A 23,348-nucleotide genomic window follows, 5' to 3' on the forward strand; every position below is an offset into this window, starting at 1 on the left:
CCAACAAAGGAGGCAGCCAGGCTTTGAAGCTGCAGAGCTATTTGGTGCTAATCAAGCTAACGAACAAAGGATTCCCCCAGGCCAGGATATGATGCTTGGAAGGCCATTTAATGCTAATCAAGGTGAATAATTTCAACATTCACAATAATAATATAATAAGTTTATTTTTATATCCCACCCCATCTCCCCAAAGGGACTGAGATAATAGGTATGTATTGGTAGCAAAACCATTGGGAAAATGCAATACAAGTCTTCAATAGGACACCCAAAACACAAAAGTCCATCACAATAATAATAAGTTTATTTTTATATCCCGCCCCATCTCCCCGAAGGGACTCGGGGCGGCTCACATGGGGCCAAGCCCAACAACATACAATAAAATACACAATATAAAATACAATATAAATTTCACAATATAAAATACACAACATAAAATACAACATATTAAATACAACAGTATAAATTACACAATATAAAATACACTATAAAACGCACAGTATAAAATACAAGTGTAAGATACAACAGTATAAAATAATATAAAATACAACAGTATAAAATACACAATATTAAATACAACAGTATAAAATACACAATATTAAATACATTATAAAATGCACAGTATAAAATACAACATATTAAATACAACAGTATAAAATACACAATATAAAATAATATAAAATACACAATATAAAATACAACAGTATAAATAGTATAAAATACATCAATATAAAATACACAATATGAAATACAACAGTATAAAATACATCAATATAAAATACACAGTATAAAATACACAATATAAAACACAACAGGATAAAATAGTATAAAATACACAATATGAAATACAACAGTATAAAATACAATATAAAATACATTAATATAAAATACATTAATATAAGATACACAATATAAAATACAACAGGATAAAATAGTATAAAATACACAATATGAAATACAACAGTATAAAATACAATATAAAATACATTAATATAAAATACACAATATAAAATACAACAGGATAAAATAGTATAAAATACACAATATGAAATACAACAGTATAAAATACAATATAAAATACATTAATATAAAATACACAATATAAAATACAACAGGATAAAATAGTATAAAATACACAATATGAAATACAACAGTATAAAATACAATATAAAATACACAATATAAAATACAACAGGATAAAATAGTATAAAATACACAATATGAAATACAACAGTATAAAATACAATATAAAATACACAATATAAAATACAACAGGATAAAATAGTATAAAATACACAATATGAAATACAACAGTATAAAATACAATATAAAATACATCAATATAAAATACACAATATAAAATACAACAGGATAAAATAGTATAAAATACACAATATGAAATACAACAGTATAAAATACAATGTAAAATACATTAATATAAAATACACAACCGCTTGTGCTTGGCGGGAAACTGCTCTGGCTGAGGGGAGAGAGAGGGCAAGGAAGTGAGCTCTGACGCCACTTCCGCCCTCAAGGGGGCGGGGCCAGGGGGACGCTCTATCTCTCCACACCGGAAGTCGTCTCTTTGTCGCCTTCGTTGGATCCTGAGAGGAAGTTCTCCCTCAGAGCGGCGTGAGGGGCCTTTTTCTTCGCCCGTTTCCCGGTGTGTATGCGGCGGCGGTTGTGTTCCTTTGTGTCGAAATTGTGTTTGTTGTTGTTACTATTTCGCATTTGGGTTTATATTTGTCGAGTGTTGCCCTCAACAGCAGGCCTGGGCCGACGTGGGCCTTCCCTGAGGCGATTTGGACTACAACTCCCAGCATTCCTCACGGCCTCAGGCCCTTTCCTTTTCCCCCTCAGCCGCTTAAGCGGCTGAGGGGGAAAAGGAAAGGGCCTGAGGCCGTGAGGAATTCTGGGAGTTGTAGTCCAAATCGCCTCAGGGAAGGCCCACGTCGGCCCAGGCCTGCTCTACAGCACTCTCTCCTGACGTTTCGCCCACATCTATGGAAGGCATCCTCAGAGGTGGTGAGGTCTGTTGGAATGTCTAGGGTGGGAGAAAGAACTGTCTATTGGAGGCAAGTGTGTGTGTTGCCATTGGCCACTTTGATTACCCCCCCCCCAGGCAGGAAGCAGCCAGGCTTTGAAGCTGCAAGGCTATTCAGTGCCCAAGGTGGGAGAAAGAACTCTTTGTCTGTTGGAAGCAAGTGTATATGTTGTTAATAATAATAATAATAACTTTATTTATACCCCGCGGGGACTTGGGGCGGCTTACAGCGAGGATATGACAACAACATAGCATACAATGCACGCAATCGACTAAAACAAATGCGATTTAAAAACAACGCAATACAAGATAAAAACAGCCTAATAGTTATGTACAGTAGAGTCTCACTTATCCAACACTCGCTTATCCAACGTTCTGGATTATCCAACGCGTTTTTGTAGTCAATGTTTTCAATATATCGTGATATTTTGGTGCTAAATTTGTAAATACAGTAATTACAACATAACATTATTGCATATTGAACTACTTTTTCTGTCAAATTTGTTGTCTAACATGATGTTTTGGTGCTTAATTTGTAAAATCATAACCTATTTTGATGTTTAATAGGCTTTTTCTTAATCTCTCCTTATTATCCAACGTATTCGCTTATCCAACATTCTGCCGGCCTGTTTATGTTGGATAAGTGAGACTCTACTGTACTTAAAAACCGGGACATCAAATTGTTCTGCCATTGGCCACTTTGATTAGCCAACAACGGATTTCCACCAGGCGGGAAGCAGCCAGGCTTTGAAGCTGCAAGGCTACTCAATGCCCAGGGTGGGAGAACGCACTCTTGCTATGTTGTTACTTGTACTATTTTATGTATATGTCAATTGTTGTTTTTAGGGCTTTGTCCCCATGTCATTCGCCCCGAGTCCCCTCGGGGAGATGGAGACGGCATATAAGAAATAAATTATTATTATTATTATTATTATTATTATTATTTGAAATACAACAAGATGTAGCCACAGCGGACACTCTGCTGGCTCTTGTATTATTATTATTATTATTATTATTATTATTTTATTGCTTGACACAGCAAACAAGATAGACATGCTGGATTTCATATCACAAAATCACAAGTCGAGCACTTCCCAAGTGTCTAGGACTGTGTGATGTATTTTCGGATGATGCGCGCAGATCCCAGCAGGGTGGCCTTTTGCAGTTGGCAGATCGTAATTTTGTCAATGCTTATTGTTTCCAAATGCCGGCTGAGATCTTTTGGCACGGCACCCAGTGTGCCCATCACCACCGGGACCACCTGTACTGGTTTCTGCCAGAGTCTTTGAAGTTCAATCTTGAGGTCCTGAGAGTGGCTGAGTTTTTCCTGTTTTTTGTCAATGCGACTGTCACCTGGGATGGCGATATCAGTGTCTCTGCTGGCTCTTGTATTATTATTATTATTGTCTGTTGGAGGCAAGTATGAATGTTGCCATTGGCCAGCTTGTTTAGCATTGAATATCCTTGCAGCTTCAAATACCAAATAGCGAAACAATAAGTTGTCCACTGTTATACACAATAGTGTTATAATATAATACTTAAACATATAATTATTATTTTATTTATTAGCAACATTTATATCCCACCCTTCTCAGGGCGGCTTACAAGTTATAGGTACTGTAGAGTCTCAGTTATCCAAGCTTCACTTATCCAAGGTTCCGTATTATCCAAGGCAGTCTGCCTTTTAGTAGTCAGTGTTTTTGTAGTAAATGTTGCAATGTTTTGGTGTTAAATTAATAAATACAGTAATTACTACATAACATTACTGTGTATTGAACATGATGTTTTGGTGCTTTATATCCCGCCCTTCTCACCCTGAAGACTCAGGGCAGCTTACAAGTTATAGGTAGTACATACAATACATTATGTTACTGGTACAGCACAACATAAGCATCATACACCATCACACTGCACTACATCACCACGCCACAACACCACTAGCAATTCCACATGCAACACACAAGAGTAAAGCCTGCTTTGCTGGAATCCTGTATCATCGTGAAACAATTGCTCTCTCGGCTTCCAACTCTTTCTTTTCTTGTGCTTTACAGGGCACCCGGCACAATGGCAGAGTGCTCGGGCCTGCTGTTTGTCAGCCCTTACGCTTTCGAAGCCATGCAGAAGGTGGATGTGGTGCACTTGGCTGCCTTGAGCGACCCAGAGCTGCGCCTGCTGCTGCCTTGCTTGGTGCGCATGGCCTTGTGCGCCCCGGCTGACCAAAGCCAGAGCTGGGCTCAGGACAAGAAGCTGATCCTCCGCTTGCTGTCCGGAGTGGAAGCCGTGAACTCCATCGTAGCCTTGCTGTCTGTGGACTTCCACGCTCTGGAGCAGGATGCTAACAAAGAGCAACAGTTGAGGTAATTAACCTGGAACAATCCAAATTAAAAGACTGGGAAACTATGAATCCCTAGGATTAGAGAGCTGTTTCGGCTGCAGAAGAGAAGGTTGACAAGAGACATGATTGCCATGTTTCAATATGTGAAAGAATGCCAGTCGGAGGAGGGAGCAAACTTCTTTTCTTCTTTTCACAGATTCAAACTGTATGAAAAGAGATTGCTCCCAAACTTCCTGATAGTAAAAGCTGTTAGACAATATTTATTTATTGTGTCAGAAGCAAATTGAGACTACAGTTATAATGTATAGAAAAATCACAAAGTTAAAAACTTGGCATTATAGTAAATGTCCTTTGACCAGAAGCTGGCCACTTGGAGTATCTCTGGTATCGCAATGAGAAGATCCTCCATTGTGCACGTGGCAAGGCTCAGACCACATTGCAATGGCTGGGTTGAACAACTGCAGAATTCTGGGTCTGTGTTCTGCATTTTGAACCCTCACTGTCTCCTTAGGCACAAACTTGGGGGAGGCAGTGGCGAGAGCATCTTGGTCTCCCAGCTGCAGCATGGGTTGGCGCTGGAGTTTGAACACAGCGATTCCCCCCGGCGGCTCCGTCTTGTGCTTAGCGAATTGCTCGCCATTATGAACAAGGTGAGGCATTTTCCCCTCTCTTCCACTTCCAAAACACAATTTATTTATCCTGTTAGAAGTGAATTGAGAATACAGTTATAATATACCATGTGTATGTGTATAAAAACTTGACGTTGTACTCAATTTCCTTTGACCACTTGGAGTGACTCTGGTGTTGCGGTAAGGAGCTCCTCTATTGTGCGTGTGACAGGGTTCAGGCTTTATTGTAGTCGGTGGTCTGTGGTGCGATCTTCTCCACACTCTGATGTCGTGGACTCCACTTTATGGCTCAATTTCCTAAGATTAGCTCTGCATCTTGTGGTCCCATAATGCAGTCTGTTCAGTGCCTTCCAAGTCACCCAGGAGGAAGTTTCTCATCTGGTATCAGCCACTGATTGAAATTCCGGGCTTTAGCCTGCCACTTTTGGACTCTCGCTTGCTGAGATGTTCCTGTGTGTATCTCTGTGGATCTTAGGAAGCTGTTTCTTGATACAAGGCGTTGGCATGCTGGCTGATATCCGAAAAGAGGCTGTGTTTTAGATGGATTAGGAATCAGATGGTTTTTCCTGTCATAGGCAGTAAGAGCACCTAAAGCTTCAGAGAGCTCGAACACAATGAACCACCACTGATCTAGAGTCCCACTCCTGATTGTGGAAACCTCTCTGAATAAATGCATCTCTCTCTATCCTTCTACGGTTGATTTGGTTGCATCATTCTCAGTTCAGCTGACAGCTGCTGTTGTTGTGTGCTTTTCCTTTTGAAATAATTAAAACGCTGAGCTGCTGAACTTGCAGACCAAAAGGTCCCAGGTTCAAATCCCGGGAGCGGAATGAGCGCCCGCTGTTAGCCCCAGCTCCTGCCAACATAGCAGTTCGAAAACATGCCAATGTGAGTAGATCAATAGATACTGCTCCAGCGGGAAGGTAACGGTGCTCCATGCAGTCATGCCTATGGCCACATGACCTTGGCTTAGAAATGGAGATGAGCACCAACCCCCAGAGTCGGACACGACTGGACTTAACGTCAGGGGAAACCTTTACCTTATCAACATAATGTCTTGCCGTAGGTGGCCGACTCCAATGGGGAGTTTTTTTTCAAGTCACCTGAACTATTTGAGAGCCCGGTTTATTTGGAAGAAGCCGCTGACGTGCTCTGCATCCTGCAGGCAGGTACGTGCCGTCTGGAGAGTCCCTTTCCCCTTGCATATACCTGAGTACTCATACATGGCTGTTCTTATGTTGGGGTTACGTAACTTAGGACAGGAATGCGTAAAGGGGTGGCTGTCACTGTTACTAAAAAAACCCTCTTTCCGTTCAGAGCTTCCTTCGCTGTTACCGATTGTGGATGTGGCTGAAGCTTTGCTACACATGAAGAACGGGGCTTGGTTCCTCTGTCTCTTAGTGGCCAATGTTCCCGACAGCTTTAATGAAGGTATGCAGCACAAGAGAGGAGATTTTTGGTGTAGAAGAAGTCCTCTTAGTTGCCCAAAACATCTACTCTCTATTAAAACATCTTGCTCTCAAGAGACCAAAAATAAGCAGACTTCTTTTTTAAAAAGACATAGTTGGTTTACTCACAAACTTCATGTATTCAGCATACAGGTATTTTGCAGATCAGTTCAGTTGCAAATAGGATTTGAAGTAGTTTATCTGTGTAGATAACACAAGGCATCTGTCTTATAATCAACAGTCCATAGTCCAAAGCATCCCTCTGGTCGGAGAGTCTAATGGAGTATCTATTTCTACATTGAAAGCCCAATACGTAGTTTTTGTACAGCATTCTTTTCCTAGTGACTTCTGAAAACATATTTCTATTTCTACTGAAGTCTCTAAGCCAGGCATGGGCAAACTAAGGCCCATCTCTCCCTCCCTCCTCAATGCAGGTTGAGCCACTGTAATGAGTCTTGTTTTTTCATTCTCGTTACTTGCTTAGTCATAATTCCCGTAATATCTAACAGCACAGGTTTGTGAAGGGCAACATCCATTATGGTGTAGTATGGAGACCAGAGTATGAATCTCCGCTCAGCCATGAGAATCTATTGGGAAAGTCCCATACCATCAGCATCAGAGGAAGGCAAAGAAAACTTTAGAAAACCTTAGGGTTGCCATAAGTTGGGAGCAGCTTGAAGGCACATTGTAAGCACAACAAACATCCCTCTCGGATGCTACGAGTAGGAGGCCTGTACTCAACCAAGCCAACCCCATCTCCTTTGGCTGTTTCTAGTTTGCAGGGGCTTGATCAAGAACGGCGAACGCCAAGACGAGGAAAGTTTTGGGGGCCGCCGGAGGACCGAGGCGCTCCGGCACCTTTGCAAGATGAACCCCTCCCAGGCATTGAGGGTCCGCGGCATGGTGGTAAGCATAATAATAATACACTATTATAATTGTATATTTATATTACATGTAATATGATATAATCTGATGTATTCGCTGGATTAAGGTGTAATTGAATACAGACTGGCTCTGACTTTTGGCCCAATGCTACTGGCCCTGTTGTAATGGTTACACAGTGTTTTACTGTTTTAAATGGGGTATGATATTGGTTTTTAAGTGTGTTTTTACGATCGTTTGTTTTACTATATTTTGTATTACAGTAGAGTCTCACTTATCCAACACTCGCTTATCCAACGTTCTGGATTATCCAACGCATTTTTGTAGTCAATGTTTTCAATATATCGTGATATTTTGGTGCTAAATTCATAAATATAGTAATTACTACATAGCATTACTGCGTATTGAACTACTTTTTCTGCCAAATTTGTTGTCTAACATGATGTTTTGGTGCTTAATTTGTAAAATCATAACCTAATTTGATGTTTAATAGGCTTTTCCTTAATGTCTCCTTATTATCCAACATATTCGCTTATCCAACATTCTGCTGGCCCGTTTATGTTGGATAAGTGAGACTCTACTGTATATGTGGCATTAATCTTGCCATTATGTAAGACCGCTCTGGGTCCCCCTGGGGGAGAAGAGCGGTATATAAATTAATTAATTAAATAATAAAATAAATAAATAATATTACTAATGATATTGCAATATACCCTGTTTCCCCTAAAATAAGACATCCCCAGAAAATAAGACCTAGTAGAGGTTTTGCTGAATTGCTAAATAAAAGGCCTCCCCTGAAAGTAAGACCTAGCAAAGTTTTTGTTTGGAAGCATGCCCGCCAAACACAACACCAGAGCATGCAGGATTGGTAAATGGACATACCATAGAGTGTTGTGCATGGAAATATTGGTAATAACAAGAAATTCTTGATAGGATTCACAGTTTGTCTGGTTATGCTGGTTTGTGATGACAACTACTGTACACTATATAATAAATGTTCATGTTTCTGTTCAACAATAAATGTGAATTTTTTCTTCATGGAAAAATAAGACATCCCCTGAAAATAAGACCTAGCGCATCTTTGGGAACAAAAATTAATATAAGACACTGTCTTATTTTCGGGGAAACACGGTAGTCATATAGTACAATATAATAATATATAATATAATAATAATAATACACTATTATAATTGTAAATTTATATTACATGTAATATTACTAATAATATTGCAATATAATCGTATAGTACAGTATAATAATATATAATGCTTATATTGTGCTGTATGAATAATATAATTACCTAAATTTCCTACTTGAGAGATGCAGCTGTCTTTCAGTTGCTTAGCTTGGCTATTTAATGTTTGGGTACGCAATCCAATCCGGGCTTGCTTCAAACTCCTAGTAGTGATTTATTGCAGCTGGCTACTAACCAGCTGTGCCACAGCCTGTCCCTTTTTTCTAGTGTAACTCCGAGCCTTCGTTTCCTTTTGGGTTAGGTGGAGGAATGCCACTTACCGGGGCTTGGCGTGGCTTTGACTCTGGATCACACCAAGAACGAGTCTTCGGAGGACGGCGTCAGCGATCTGGTCTGCTTTGTGAGCGGGTTGCTGCTAGGGACCAACGCAAAGGTCCGGACGTGGTTTGGGACTTTTATCCGGAACGGTCAGCAGGTGAGAACAGCCTGGGAACAGGGATTTGCCAAGAAGGTGGCATTACAATGCACATATACAAGGCAAACATTTAATGCCATTAGACATACAGCATATACACACACAGTTTAACATTTTTGTAAATTAGTTAAATTAGCCTCCCCGCATAAAGCGGTACCTCAATTTTCTACTTGACATGTGTAACTATTGACATGTGTAGCCTAGCTATTGACAAATAGCTAGGCTACTTAATGGTCAGGGGCTTAACCCGACCCAGGCTTCAGTCTCATGATATCGGCAATTGGGTCAGCTTGTACATCTAGCATAGTATTCAAAGCTTTTCATGTATAACCAAACAAATACATAGAATGGTGAGCTAATGGGAGTGGCTTTGTCATCTCTTTTCAGAGGAAGAGGGAGAACATCAGCTCCGTGCTCTGGCAGATGAGGAGGCAGCTGCTTCTGGAGTTGATGGGGATCCTGCCCACCGTGCGCAGCATGCGCATGACGGAGGAAGCCGAGGGCGACACCGGCCCCAACGTCTCTGTGTATTCGGGGCTGAAGGAGGAGCATGTGGTCAAGGCCAGCGCACTCCTACGGCTCTACTGCGCTCTTATGGGGATTGCCGGCTTGAAGTAAGCACATTGCAAATCTAGATCTAGACTCAATAGTTCTCTGTTGTTTGAAACACAGTCCCAAATGTGCTGTAGATTGATATCAATGCCATATTAACAACAATAATAATAATTTAACAATATAATAATATATAATATTTGTAATATACTATACTAATATTATAATATATTGTATATACATATAATATTGATAATAATATTATGATGCGATACAATATAATAATATAATATTATAATTGTATATTTATATTACATGCAATATTACTAATAATATTGCAATATACAGTAGAGTCTCACTTATTCAACATAAACGGGCCGGCAGAACGTTGGATAAGCGAATATGTTGGATAATAAGGAGAGATTAAGGAAAAGCCTATTAAACATCAAATTAGGTTATGATTTTACAAATTAAGCACCAAAACATCATGTTATACAACAACTTTTACAGAAAGATTTGTTCAATACGCTTTAATGCTATGTAGTAACTACTGTATTTACGAATTTAGTACCAAAATATCATGATATATTCAAAACATTGACTACAAAATGGGTTGGATAATCCAGAACGTTGGATAAGCGAGTGTTGGATAAGTGAGACTCTACTGTAGTCGTATAGTACAATATAATATATAATGCTTATGTAGTGCTTATATTATACTATACTAATATTATAATATATTGTATATACATATAATATTGATAATAATATTATGATGCGATACAATATAATAATATAATATTATAATTGTATATTTATATTACATGCAATATTACTAATAATATTGCAATATAGTCGTATAGTACAATATAATACATAATGCTTATGTAGTGCTTATACTATACTAATATTATAATATATTGTATATGCATATAATGTTGATAATAATATTATAATGTAATACAATATAATAACAATACAGTATTGTAATTGTATATTTTACATGTAATATTACTAATAATATTGCAATATAGTCGTATAGTACAATATAATAATATATAATGCTTATGTAGTGCTTATATTATACTATACTAATATTATAATATATTGTATATGCATATAATGTTGATAATAATATTATAATGTAATACAATATAATACAGTAGAGTCTCACTTATCCAACACTCGCTTATCCAACATTCTGGATTATCCAACGCATTTTTGTAGTCAATGTTTTCAATACATCGTGATATTTTGGTGCTAAATTCATAAATACAGTAATTACTACATAGCATTACTGCGTATTGAACTACTTTTTCTGTCAAATTTGTTGTATAACATGATGTTTTGGTGCTTAATTTGTAAAATCATAACCTAATTTGATGTTTAATAGGCTTCTCCTTAATCTCTCCTTATTATCCAACATATTCGCTTATCCAACGTTCTGCCGGCCCGTTTACGTTGGATAAGTGAGACTCTACTGTAACAATACAGTATTGTAATTGTATATTTTACATGTAATATTACTAATAATATTGCAATATAGTCGTATAGTACAATATAATAATATATAATGCTTATATAGTGCTTATATTGTGCTATACTAATAATATAATATATTGTATATGTATATACAACTTGTAAGCTGCCCTGAGACAGGCGGGATATAAATGTCGCTAATAAATAAATAATAAATATTATTACTTGGTATTATTTTCTTGCTGTGGACTAGCCCTCAGCCATCCATAAGCCACTTCTCCCGTTGTGTACATGTGTGAGGGATTGGTTGTGCTTGTCATCAGGGGCTGATTCTTTGTGTTGTTGTTGTTGTTGTCTAGACCGACGGACGAGGAAGCCGAGCAGCTGCTTCAGCTCATGACCAGCCGCCCTCCGGCAACCCCGGCCGGCGTCCGCTTTGTCTCGCTGTCTTTCTGCATGCTGCTGGCCTTCTCCACGCTTGTCAGGTACCCTTTTTGCCACAAAGCCAAGATGCTGATTCAATTGGTTTGTAAATTACTTTCATAACATAAAACGATCACCTCTTCGTTGTTCTAGCACCCCAGAACAGGAGCAGTTGATGGTGATGTGGCTGAGCTGGATGATCAAAGAAGAAGCCTATTTTGAAAGGTCAGTGTGCATTTTCCCCATTTCAGATCACTCTAGACTTCACCTCAAGAAATAATATATTAGGCCCGGGCTGTGGTGCAGGCTGGTGAGCAGCCAGCTGCAACAAATCACTCTGACCAAGAGGTCATGAGTTCGAGGCCAGCTCGGAGCCTGCGTCTGTCTCTGTCTTTGTTCTATGTTAAGGCATTGAATGCTTGCCTTGTATATGCAATGTGATCCGCCCTGAGTCTCCTTCGCGGTGAGAAAGAAGGGCGGAATATAAATACTGTAAATAAATAAATAAATAAATAAATGTTCAATATAATATATGTTCAATTAATAAGTTTATCATTGAGATATGCTGGGAGAGAAAATTTCCCTTTACTTTTTTTGGGGAAAAATAACCCTGACTACGTCGGGACTGGTTTCTCTTCCATCCCAGTTTAAATTCTTTTTAAATCTTCGTTTGGCAGCACTTCCGGGGTGTCGGCTTCCTTTGGAGAGATGCTCCTCTTGGTCGCCATGTATTTCCACAGCAACCAGCTCAGCGCCATCATTGACTTGGTCTGTTCAACTCTGGGAATGAAAGTAAGCTCATGCGTCTTTATGTAGTTTATGCTGATGTGTTTTGATCGTGTTGTACACAAGACATGAAAAGAGTCAGGGAACATTGTGTATATATATATATATATATATATATATATATATATATATATATACACATACACACACACACACACACACACACATACTGTATATACTCGAGTATAAGCCTAGTTTGTCAGCCCTTTTTTTAAGACTGAAAAAGCCCCCCTCGGCTTATACTTGGGTGAGGGTCCTGGTTGGGCTTATATTCAGGTCGGCTTATAGTCAAGTATATATGGTATATTTATTATTTTTCTCTATTATTATTATTGGTATTGTTGCATTTATTATTTTACTCTATTAATTTTTATTATTACATTTATTATTTTATTCTATTTTTGTTGTTACTTTTACATTTATTTTACTCTATTTTTATTATTATTAATACATTTACAGTAGAGCCTCGCTTATCCAAGCCTCTGGATTATCCAAGCCATTTTTGTAGTCAATGTTTTCAATACATCGTGATATTTTGGTGCTAAATTTGTAAATACAGTAGTTACAACATAACATGACTGTGTATTGAACTACTTTTTCTGTCAAATTTGTTGTCTAACATGATGTTTTGGTGCTTAATTTGTAAAACCATAACCTAATTTGATGTTTAATAGGCTTTTCCTTAATCCCTCCTTATTATCCAAGATATTCGCTTATACAACGTTCTGCTGGCCCGTTTAGCTTGGATAAGTGAGACTCTACTGTATATATAATGTTCCCTGCCTCTCTTCATAGTTTGTGTACAGCATAGTGGCCTTTTGCAGTTGGCAGATCGTAATTTTGTCAATGCCTATTGTTGTTGTTGTTATTATTATTATTATAATATATATATACACACACACACACACACACAGTGTGTGTGTGTATACACACAAACACTGTATATATATATGTATAATAATAATAATAATAATAATAATAATAATAATAATAATAATAATAATAATAGACATTGACAAAAGGCCACCCTACTGGGATCTGCACGCATCATCCTAAAATACATCACACAGTCTTAGACACTTGGGAAGTGTTCGACTTGTGATTTTGTGATACGAAATCCAGCATATCTCTCTTGTTTGCTGTGTCATAATAATAAGTTTATTTATATCCCGCCACCATCTCCCCCGGAGGAAACTTGGGGCGGCTCACAGAAATATCAAATACAAAACGAGAACAATATACAATACATCAATAAACAATAACATGCACCAGTTGTAAGAATTGCACATTAACCAAAAAGAATAAAAACACACTTATTAAAAACAGAATTTAAAAACAGTGAGGTTGTAATAATAGATTAGCAAAGTGCACATTATAAGTTTTAAACTCAAAACATAGATAAAGTGCTACAGACACACACATACATACGCACACTAGCTGTGCCCGGCCACGCGTTGCTGTGGCGTAGTCTGGTGGTTAGGATGGTTGACAAACATTGAGTATAGTCTTCTAAATCAAAGGTATAAGTAAAACAAATATGAAGGGAATGTCTCACAAGTTGTTCCTCCTCCTTTGTTTCAGATTGTCATTAAGCCCAGTTCTCTGAGTCGCATGAAAACCATCTTCACTCAAGAAATCTTCACCGAACAGGTAACTGGCAAGATGATGGCTGCTCTTCTCCCTCTCTATTGTCTTCCTCCTCTGATTGTGTTCACACCTTAGGAATATAAAGCTGAGCATTGCGCTGTCTAAGAAATGAACTTTTTCTGAAAGTTTGCTTTTCAGTGTGAGGAATCTCTTTCTCGCAGGTGGTCACAGCCCACGCGGTCCGGGTGGCCGTCACCAGCAACTTGAGCGCCAACATCACGGGATTCCTGCCCATCCACTGCATTTACCAGCTTCTCAGGAGCCGGTCGTTCACCAAACACAAAGTCTCCATTAAGGTGGGTCCTTTTGGAGAAAAACTGTGCCAGAAGACAAGACATGCCTGCCGCTCGATTTCTGGCATCCTTTAATTGGGTTTGGAGAGATGTATCTGAAACCATTGATCAATGGGGCTCAAAAAGGGCAAGGATTTGGTTTTAGATGGATAGGGGCCATCATTTTAAGCTACACTTTATTAATGTGGTCTTGCATTTATATGTATTTCAATAGTGTGGTGTTTTTATTTATTTATTGTGTCAGAAATGAATTGAGACATAAGTTCCAATGAATCATTTGGGCCACATAGTTGTGCCTCTGTTTGTAGTCTGTCTGTGCGATTTTCTTACATCAGCTGAGGAGATGATCCATGGTTTCGTCAGTTTCCTTGCAGAGTCTGCATTTTGGGTCATCAGCTGATTTTTTGATCTTGGCCTGAATTGCCTTTGTCCTGATGGCTTGCTTTTGGGCTGCAAGGATCAAGCATTATTATTATCATGGGTGGCCTTTTGCAGTTGGCAGATCGTAATTTTGTCAATGCCTATTGTTTCCAATTGCTGGCTGAGATCTTTTGGCATGGCACCCAGTGTGCCCATCACCACCGGGACCACCTGCACTGGTTTCTGCCAGAGTCTTTGAAGTTCAGTCTTGAGGTCCTGAGAGCGGCTGTGTTTTTCCTGTTGTTTTTCGTCAATGCAACTGTCACCTGGGATGGTGATGTCCTGATGTCTTGCTCCTGGGCTGCAAGGATCAGGCCTTCTGTCTCCTTCTTCAGGGTCCCATTCGTGAGCCAGAGCCAGGTCTTCTCCTTATCAGCTTTTCCTTCAATTTTGTCAAGGAACTTTCCATGCAATGTTTTGTTGTGCCAGCTGTCAGCTCTAGTTTGTAGTGCGGTTTTCTTGTACTGGTTTTTTGTCTGCTGTGCTTTGAGGAGTTTCTGATTTTTGACTTCAATCAAAGCAGGTTCTTCACTTTGCTTTCCATCTTCTGCCAGGGCATGTTCTTCTTCTTTGACTGCTTGTTTTACTTGTAAGAGTCCTCTGCCCCCTGATCTTCTAGGCAGATATAGCCGGTCAACATCTCTGCGAGGGTGCAGTGAATGATGAATGGTCATGAGTTTTCTTGTTTTTCTGTCCAAATTGTCCAGTTTATGATGCCAGCAGTATATCTTATGACAGGTATGGCCCAGGTGTTTATGGCCTTGATGGTGTTGCCTCCATTGAGCTTGCTTTTGAGAATTTTTCTGACCCTTTGTGTGTATTCTTTGCTGACCACAGTTTTCACATGTCCATGCGTGATGTTGTCCAACTGTAATATGCGCTGATATTTATAGGCCTCTGGCTGGTGACACTATATTGTTTGGCCATTGGGCATATTTATGCCCTCACTTTCAATGATTTTTCCCTTCTTCAGTGCTACTGTCGAACCTTTGTCCAAACCAAACTCCATGCTGATATCAGTGCTAAAAATTCGAACAGTGTTGGTCAGAGACTGAATTTCAGTTTCCGTTTTCCCATATAGCTTCAGGTCATCCATGTACATCAGATGCGAAATTTTGTGGGATTTCTTTGATGTTTGATAGCCGAGATTTGTTTTTTGTTAGATTGTTGACAGAGGGATCATGGAAATAATAAAAAGCAATAATAATAATAATAATAATAATAATAATAATAATAATAATAATAATAGCAGCAAAGAACTGGTGGGATCACAAACCTGCAAAAGTATTGGAAAATGAACACGCAAAGATACTGTGGGAGTTCCGAATCCAGACTGACAAAGTTCTGGAACACAACACACCAGACATCACAGTTGTGGAAAAGAACAAGGTTTGGATCATTGATGTTGCCATCCCAGGTGACAGTCGCATTGACGAAAAACAACAGGAAAAACTCAGCCGCTCTCAGGACCTCAAGATTCAACTTCAAAGACTCTGGCAGAAACCAGTGCAGGTGGTCCCGGTGGTGATGGGCACACTGGGTGCCGTGCCGAAAGATCTCAGCCGGCATTTGGAAACAATAGACATTGACAAAATCACGATATGCCAACTGCAAAAGGCCACCCTGCTGGGATCTGCACGCATCATCCGAAAATACATCACACAGTCCTAGACACTTGGGAAGTGTTCGACTTGTGATTTTGTGAAACGAAACCCAGCATATCTATCTTGTTTGCTGTGTCAATAATAATAATAATTATTATTATTATTATAATAAAGCCCTTCAGCTCTGTTGGCGCCACCTGCTCACTCTATTTACTTTCCCCAGAAGAAGAACGGCAGCAAACAGGTGGAGGAAACCATAACCACTTTTCTTTCTTTTTATGTCTGAACGTTGGAGTGAACATGGAGGTGATGGATCAGACCCAGCTTGGCATCTCCAGGGTGTGGAGATCCTGGTCACAAAGGAGGGAGACGTGGTGCTTCCTCCTTCCTCCACGTTGATGTGCATCCTTTGCTGCTCTGTTTTTCAGGACTGGATTTACCGGCAGCTGTGCGAAACCACCACCCCGCTCCACCCGCAGCTGCTCCCGCTCATTGACGTCTACATCAACTCCGTCCTGACACCAGCCTCCAAGTCCAACCCGGAGGCCACCAACCAGCCCATCACCGAGCAGGAAATCCTGAACGTTTTTGATGGATTAATGGGGGTATGTGTGTATATATCCATCTGGAGGAGCAGACATGGCAGGGGTCCTCAAACTTTTAAAGCAGAGGGCCGGTCCACAATCCTTCAGACTGTGGAGGGGCCGAATTATCATTTGGAAAAAACCCGAACAAATTCCTATGCACACTGCACATGTCTTATTTGTAGTGATCAACAACAACAATGAAAGACCAATACAATATTTAAAAATGAAAACAATTTTAATCAACACAAACCTATTAGGATTTCAATAGGAAGTGTGGGCCTTTTTCTTGCCAATGAGATAGTCAGGTTAATTAGGACTGTTGTTGTTGTTGTTGTTGTTGTTGTTGTTGTGTGTCTTCAAGTCATTTCAGACTTTGGCCGAGACTAAGCCCAAAATTATTTATTTATTCAATTACTACATTTATTTACTACATTTATATCCCACCCTTCTCACCCCAAAGGGAACTCAGAGCAGCTGTATGTACAGTAGAGTCTCACTTATCCAACACTCACTTATCCAACGTTCTGGATTATCCAACGCATTTTTGTAGTCAATGTTTTCAATATATCGTGATATTTTGGTGCTAAATTTGTAAATACAGTAATTACTACATAATATTACTGCGTATTGAACTACTTTTTCTGTCAAATTTGTTGTCTAACATGATGTTTTGGTGCTTAATTTGTAAAATCATAACCTAATTTGATGTTTAATAGGCTTTTCCTAAATGCCTCCTTATTATCCAACATATTTGCTTATCCAACATTCTGCTGGCCCGTTTATGTTGGATAAGTGAGACTCTACTGTACATACAATATATTATATTATTAGCATAGCACAATATTACCATTATATATTACTATATTGAACTATACCACTATACTGTAATATTATATGTAATATATAACATATAATTAATATTATTATATGGTATTATTATTAGTATTATATTGTATAACATTATAATATTATTATCAATATCATATGTACATACAATATATTATTAAAACTGATATAAAAATATTATATTATAAATGAGGGCGGGGGACAGGTAAATGACCTTGGAGGGCCGCATCCGGCCCCCGGGCCTTAGTTTGGGGACCCCTGAGACATGGGCACACTTTGGCCCGCCAGCTTTTTTGGACTGCAATTCCCACTTTTTTGGACTTTGCAGGGAGGAGAGAATGCCCACCTGAACCAGCGTTTCGGCATCACCGCCCAGCTTCTGGTCCTGTATTACGTCCTCTCTTACGAAGAAGCCATCCTGGCCAGTTCCAAGTCTCTGGGTATGGCACACAGCAGGAGATTTCCAAGTCAGATTCTAGATTTGTAATATGATACTCATAATACAATATAATAATATAATATAATAATATGAATTGTATATTATATTTTACATATAATATTATTAATAATATTACAATTTATTGATATAGTACAATATAGTAATTTAATGCTTATATTGTGCCATGCTAATAATATATTGTATGGACATACTGTAATACTAATAATACTATATACCGTATATACTCGAGTATAAGCCGACCCGAATATAAGCCGAGGCACCTAATTTTACCACAAAAAAACTGGGAAAACATTGACTCCAGTATAAGCCAAGGGTGGTAAATTTCAGAAATAAAAATAGATATCAATAAAATTACATTAATCGAGGCATCAGTAGGTTAAATGTTTTTGAATTACATAAAGCTCAAATTTAAGATAAAGACTGTCCAACTCTGATCAAATCATCATTTTCATCATCTTCAATGAAAATGTGCTTATGTATCCTTTTAACAATAATAGAGTAAAATAATACATGTAATAATAATATTCTCATCTTCAATGTAAATGTGCTTATGTATCCTTTTAACAATAATAGAGTAAAAAATATATGTAATAATAATAATAATGAATACAGGAAAATAATACATGTAATAATAATATTCTCATCTTCAATGTAAATGTGCTTATGTATCCTTTTAACAATAATAGAGTAAAAAATATATGTAATAATAATAATAATGAATACAGGAAAATAATACATGTAATAATAAATAGAGTAAAATAATAAATGCAATAATAATTATAATATCAGAGTGAAATAATAAATGTATTAATAATAATAACAAAAATAGAGTAAAATAAATGTAACAGTAGCAACAATACTAGCGAAAAATAATAAATGTAATAATACCAATAATAATAGAGAAAAATAATACATGTAATAATAGTAAAAATAGAGTAGAAACAATAATAGAGAAAAATAATAAATGTAATCATACCAATAATAATAGAGAAAAATAATAAATGTACCATATATTCTCGAGTATAAGCTGACCCCAATATAAGCCAACCAGGACCCTCACCGGAGTATAAGCCGAGGGGGGCTTTTTCAGTCCTAAAAAGGGGCTGAAAAACTAGGCTTATGCTCGAGTATATACAGTCTGTTGAATAAATGAAACCCTAAATGCTGGTCCTGAACTGTCCTTCCGCCATCTCTCTCTCTTTGCAGCCGCCATGCAGAAGAAACCCAAGTCTTACTCTCCGGCCTTGATGGACCAGATCCCGATCAAATACCTGATCCGACAGGCTCAGGGGCTGCAGCAGGAACTGGGAGGTAACTCTGGTTGGGATTTAAAGAAAAACAGGCGTTTAGTTATGGTGTATGAGTGCTCAGGGGAGAAAAGGGCATGGCATGTTTCCATTTGGGCGGCGCAAAAGTGTCCGTCCGTCTGTCTGTCCGCTCAGACCCATGCTCTTGGTTTTTAAAGGCTTGCATTCAGCGCTGCTGCGACTCCTGGCCACCAACTACCCTCACCTCTGCATCGTGGACGACTGGATCTGCGAGGAGCACATCACGGGCACCGACGCCTTGCTGCGCAGGATGCTTCTGACCCACGCGGCCAAGAAACACTCTCCCAAGCAGCTTCAGGAGGGTAAGCATCTTTTCCTTGAACTCGTTTTTCACCGGTGGCTTTCTGTCTGGGCGATGGAACAAAGGAATATACAATCCAATGTGGGCAGATGTTATCTGTTTGGTTCCCCTTTATCCCTTTCAAAGATTCATGGGGTGTTTGTACTACAAATAATAATAATAATAATAATAATAATAATAATAATAATAAGAAGAAGAAGAAGAAGAAGAAGAAGAAGAAGAAGAAGAAGAACATGCCCTGGCAGAATATGTAAAGCAAAGTGAAGAACCTGCTTTGATTGAAGTCAAAAATCAGAAACTCCTCAAAGCACAGCAGACAAAAAACCAGTACAAGAAAACCGCACTACAAACTAGAGCTGACAGCTGGCACAACAAAACATTGCATGGAAAGTTCCTTGACAAAATTGAAGGAAAAGCTGATAAGGAGAAGACCTGGCTCTGGCTCACGAATGGGACCCTGAAGCATGAGACAGAAGGCCTGATCCTTGCAGCCCAGGAGTGGGCAGTAATTATTATTATTATCAAAGCATAGCAGACAAAGAATCAGTACAAGAAAACCGCACTACAAACTAGAGCTGACAGCTGGCACAACAAAACATTGCATGGAAAGTCCCTTGACAAAATTGAAGGAAAAGCTGATAAGGAGAAGACCTGGCTGTGGCTCACGAATGGGACCCTGAAGAAGGAGACAGAAGGCCTGATCCTTGCAGCCCAGGAGCAAGACATCAGAACAAAGGCAATTCAGGCCAAGATTGAAAAATCAGCTGATGACCCAAAATGCAGACTGTGCAAGGAAGCTGACGAAACCATTGATCATCTCCTCAGCTGCTGTAAGAAAATCGCACAGACAGACTACAAACAGAGGCACAACTGTGTGGCCCAAATGATCCATTGGAACTTATGCATCAAGTACCACCTGCCAGCAGCAAAGAACTGGTGGGATCACAAACCAGCAAAGATCGTGGAAAATGAACTCGCAAAGATACTGTGGGACTTCCGAATCCAGATTGACAAAGTTCTGGAACACAACACACCAGATATCACAGTTGTGGAAAAGAACAAGGTTTGGATCATTGATGGTGCCATCCCAGGTGACAGTCGCATTGACGAAAAACAACAGGAAAAACTCAGCCGCTATCAGGACCTCAAGATTGAACTTCAAAGACTCTGGCAGAAACCAGTGCAGGTGGTCCCGGTGGTGATGGGCACACTGGGTGCCGTGCCAAAAGATCTCAGCCGGCATTTGGAAACAATAGACATTGACAAAATCACCATCTGCCAACTGCAAAAGGCCACCCTGCTGGGATCTGTACGCATCATCCGAAAATACATCACACAGTCCTAAACACTTGGGAAGTGTTTGACTTGTGATTTTGTGATACGAAATCCAGCATAGACATCTTGTTTGCTGTGTCATAATAAAATAATAATAATAATAATAATAATAATAATAATAATAATAATAATAAATACATCACACAGTCCTAGACACTTGGGAAGCTTTCGACTTGTGATTTGTGATACAAAATCCAGCATATCTATCTTCTTTGCTGTGTCATAAAATAAAATAATAATAGTAATATTAATAATACATCACACAGTCCTAGACACTTGGGAAGTGTCCGACTTGTGATTTTGTGACACGAAATCCAGCATATCTAACTTGTTTGCTGTGTCATACAATAATAATAATAATAATAATAATACCAACAACACTTTATTTATATTCCACCCTTCTCCCCGAGGGAACTCAGACCGGATTACAGCATATAAACAGACACAGGCAAACATTCAGTGCCTTGTTACAGGACCTACAAATACACACACACAAAAAGACAAATGCCTCTCCTTTCATTTCTGGCTCATCCATAGCTCTGGGGAGGTTGCTCTTCTCTGTTTCCAAGCCAAGGAGCCTGTGTTGTCCGTAGACACCTAGTTGTGTGGCCGACAAGACTGCTTGGAGTGTCTTTTTTTACTTTTCCCACTGAAGCAGTACCTATTTATCTACTCACATTTGCATGCTTTCGAAGATTCACCCTGTCCTGCTGATTCGACCTCCCAACCTTCAGGTCAGCAGTTCAGCAGCACATAGGTTTAACCCACTGCGCCACTTTTTCCTGATTCAGTCTCAATTTTCTTTCTTTTCCAAAATGCATAGCATTTTCAACCCTGCAGGGAAATCACACCCAGGTCCTGCAGATCCTGGAGCATTTGACCCTCCTCTCGGCCGGGGAGCTGATCCCTTATGCCGGGGCCTTGACCGCCAATATGAACCAGCTGCTCTTCCCCGGCGTCCCTCGGAGAATCCTTCAGACCGTCAACAGGCTGTGGATGGCGTTGAACACAGTCATGCCACGAAGGTAGGCCTTTCGGGAATTGCTCGAATGGAGAAAACGACAATTCCACCCAAGTCAACATCTCAAAATACATACTGTGTATACTTAAGTATAAGCCTAGATTTTCAGCCCTTTTTTGAAAACTGAAAAAGCCCCCCTCGGCTTATACTCGGGTGAGGGTCCCGGTTGGCTTATATTTGGGTCAGCTTATACTCGAGAATATATGGTACATTTATTATTTTTCTCTATTATTACATTTATTATTTTTCTCTAGTATTGTTGGGACTATTACATTTATTTTACTCTATTATTATTATTATTGTTATTATTATTATTATTATTAATACATTTATTATTTCACTCTGATATTATTATTAGTATTACATTTATTATTTTACTCTGTTTATTATTACATGTATTATTTTCCTGTATTTATTATTATTATTATTATTATTACATGTATTATTTTTCTCTATTATTACATTTATTATTTTTCTCTAGTATTGTTGGGACTATTACATTTATTTTACTCTATTATTATTATTATTGTTATTATTATTATTATTAATACATTTATTATTTCACTCTGATATTATTATTAGTATTACATTTATTATTTTACTCTGTTTATTATTACATGTACAGTAGAGTCTCACTTATCCAACATAAACAAGCCAGCAGAACATTGGATAAGCGAATATGTTGGATAATAAGGAGAGATTAAGAAAAAGCCTATTAAACATCAAAATAGGTTATGATTTTACAAATTAAGCACCAAAACCTCATGTTATACAACAAATTTGACAGAAAAAGTAGTTCAATATGCAGTAATGTTATGTTGTCATTACTGTATTTACAAAATTAGCACCAAAATATCATGTTATATTGAAAACATTGACTACAAAAATGTGTTGAATAATCCAGAACGTTGGATAAGCGAGTGTTGGATAAGTGAGACTCTACTGTATTATTTTCCTTTATTTATTATTATTATTATTATTATTATTACATGTATTATTTTACTCTATTATTATTAAAAGGCTACATAAGCACATTTACATTGAAGAAGAGAATAATGATTTAATCAGAGTTGGACAGTCTTATCTTAAATTTGAGCTTGATGTAAATATTCAAAAACATTGGTATTGTTACATTTATTATTTTTCTCTATTATTGTTGCTACGATTACGTTTATTTTACTCTATTATTATTATTGCATTTATTATTTCAATCTAATCTTATTATTGCATTTATTATTTTATTTATTATTACATGTATTCT

At 38.2% G+C, this 23,348-nt stretch overlaps 1 protein-coding gene across 1 annotated transcript in view; it reads left to right on the forward strand.

Moving 5' to 3' along the window:
• Nucleotides 1-1,538: 1,538 nt before the first annotated feature.
• Nucleotides 1,539-23,348, forward strand: part of ints2 (integrator complex subunit 2) — a 39,945-nt gene continuing 18,135 nt past the window's right edge. The window contains exons 1-18 of the mRNA XM_062960315.1: nucleotides 1,539-1,660; nucleotides 4,093-4,398; nucleotides 4,888-5,026; nucleotides 6,072-6,174; nucleotides 6,323-6,436; nucleotides 7,229-7,359; nucleotides 8,832-9,005; nucleotides 9,393-9,619; nucleotides 11,396-11,521; nucleotides 11,613-11,684; nucleotides 12,137-12,251; nucleotides 13,827-13,895; nucleotides 14,054-14,188; nucleotides 16,638-16,814; nucleotides 17,971-18,082; nucleotides 19,309-19,413; nucleotides 19,568-19,732; nucleotides 21,890-22,091. Of these exons, the coding sequence (XP_062816385.1) occupies nucleotides 4,106-4,398; nucleotides 4,888-5,026; nucleotides 6,072-6,174; nucleotides 6,323-6,436; nucleotides 7,229-7,359; nucleotides 8,832-9,005; nucleotides 9,393-9,619; nucleotides 11,396-11,521; nucleotides 11,613-11,684; nucleotides 12,137-12,251; nucleotides 13,827-13,895; nucleotides 14,054-14,188; nucleotides 16,638-16,814; nucleotides 17,971-18,082; nucleotides 19,309-19,413; nucleotides 19,568-19,732; nucleotides 21,890-22,091 (2,459 nt within the window). The 5' untranslated portion in view covers nucleotides 1,539-1,660; nucleotides 4,093-4,105. The remainder of the gene's footprint in view (nucleotides 1,661-4,092; nucleotides 4,399-4,887; nucleotides 5,027-6,071; nucleotides 6,175-6,322; nucleotides 6,437-7,228; nucleotides 7,360-8,831; nucleotides 9,006-9,392; nucleotides 9,620-11,395; nucleotides 11,522-11,612; nucleotides 11,685-12,136; nucleotides 12,252-13,826; nucleotides 13,896-14,053; nucleotides 14,189-16,637; nucleotides 16,815-17,970; nucleotides 18,083-19,308; nucleotides 19,414-19,567; nucleotides 19,733-21,889; nucleotides 22,092-23,348) is intronic.

The sequence above is a fragment of the Anolis carolinensis genome, unplaced genomic scaffold (genome assembly GCF_035594765.1).
Source record: "Anolis carolinensis isolate JA03-04 unplaced genomic scaffold, rAnoCar3.1.pri scaffold_7, whole genome shotgun sequence".
NCBI lineage: Eukaryota > Metazoa > Chordata > Lepidosauria > Squamata > Dactyloidae > Anolis > Anolis carolinensis.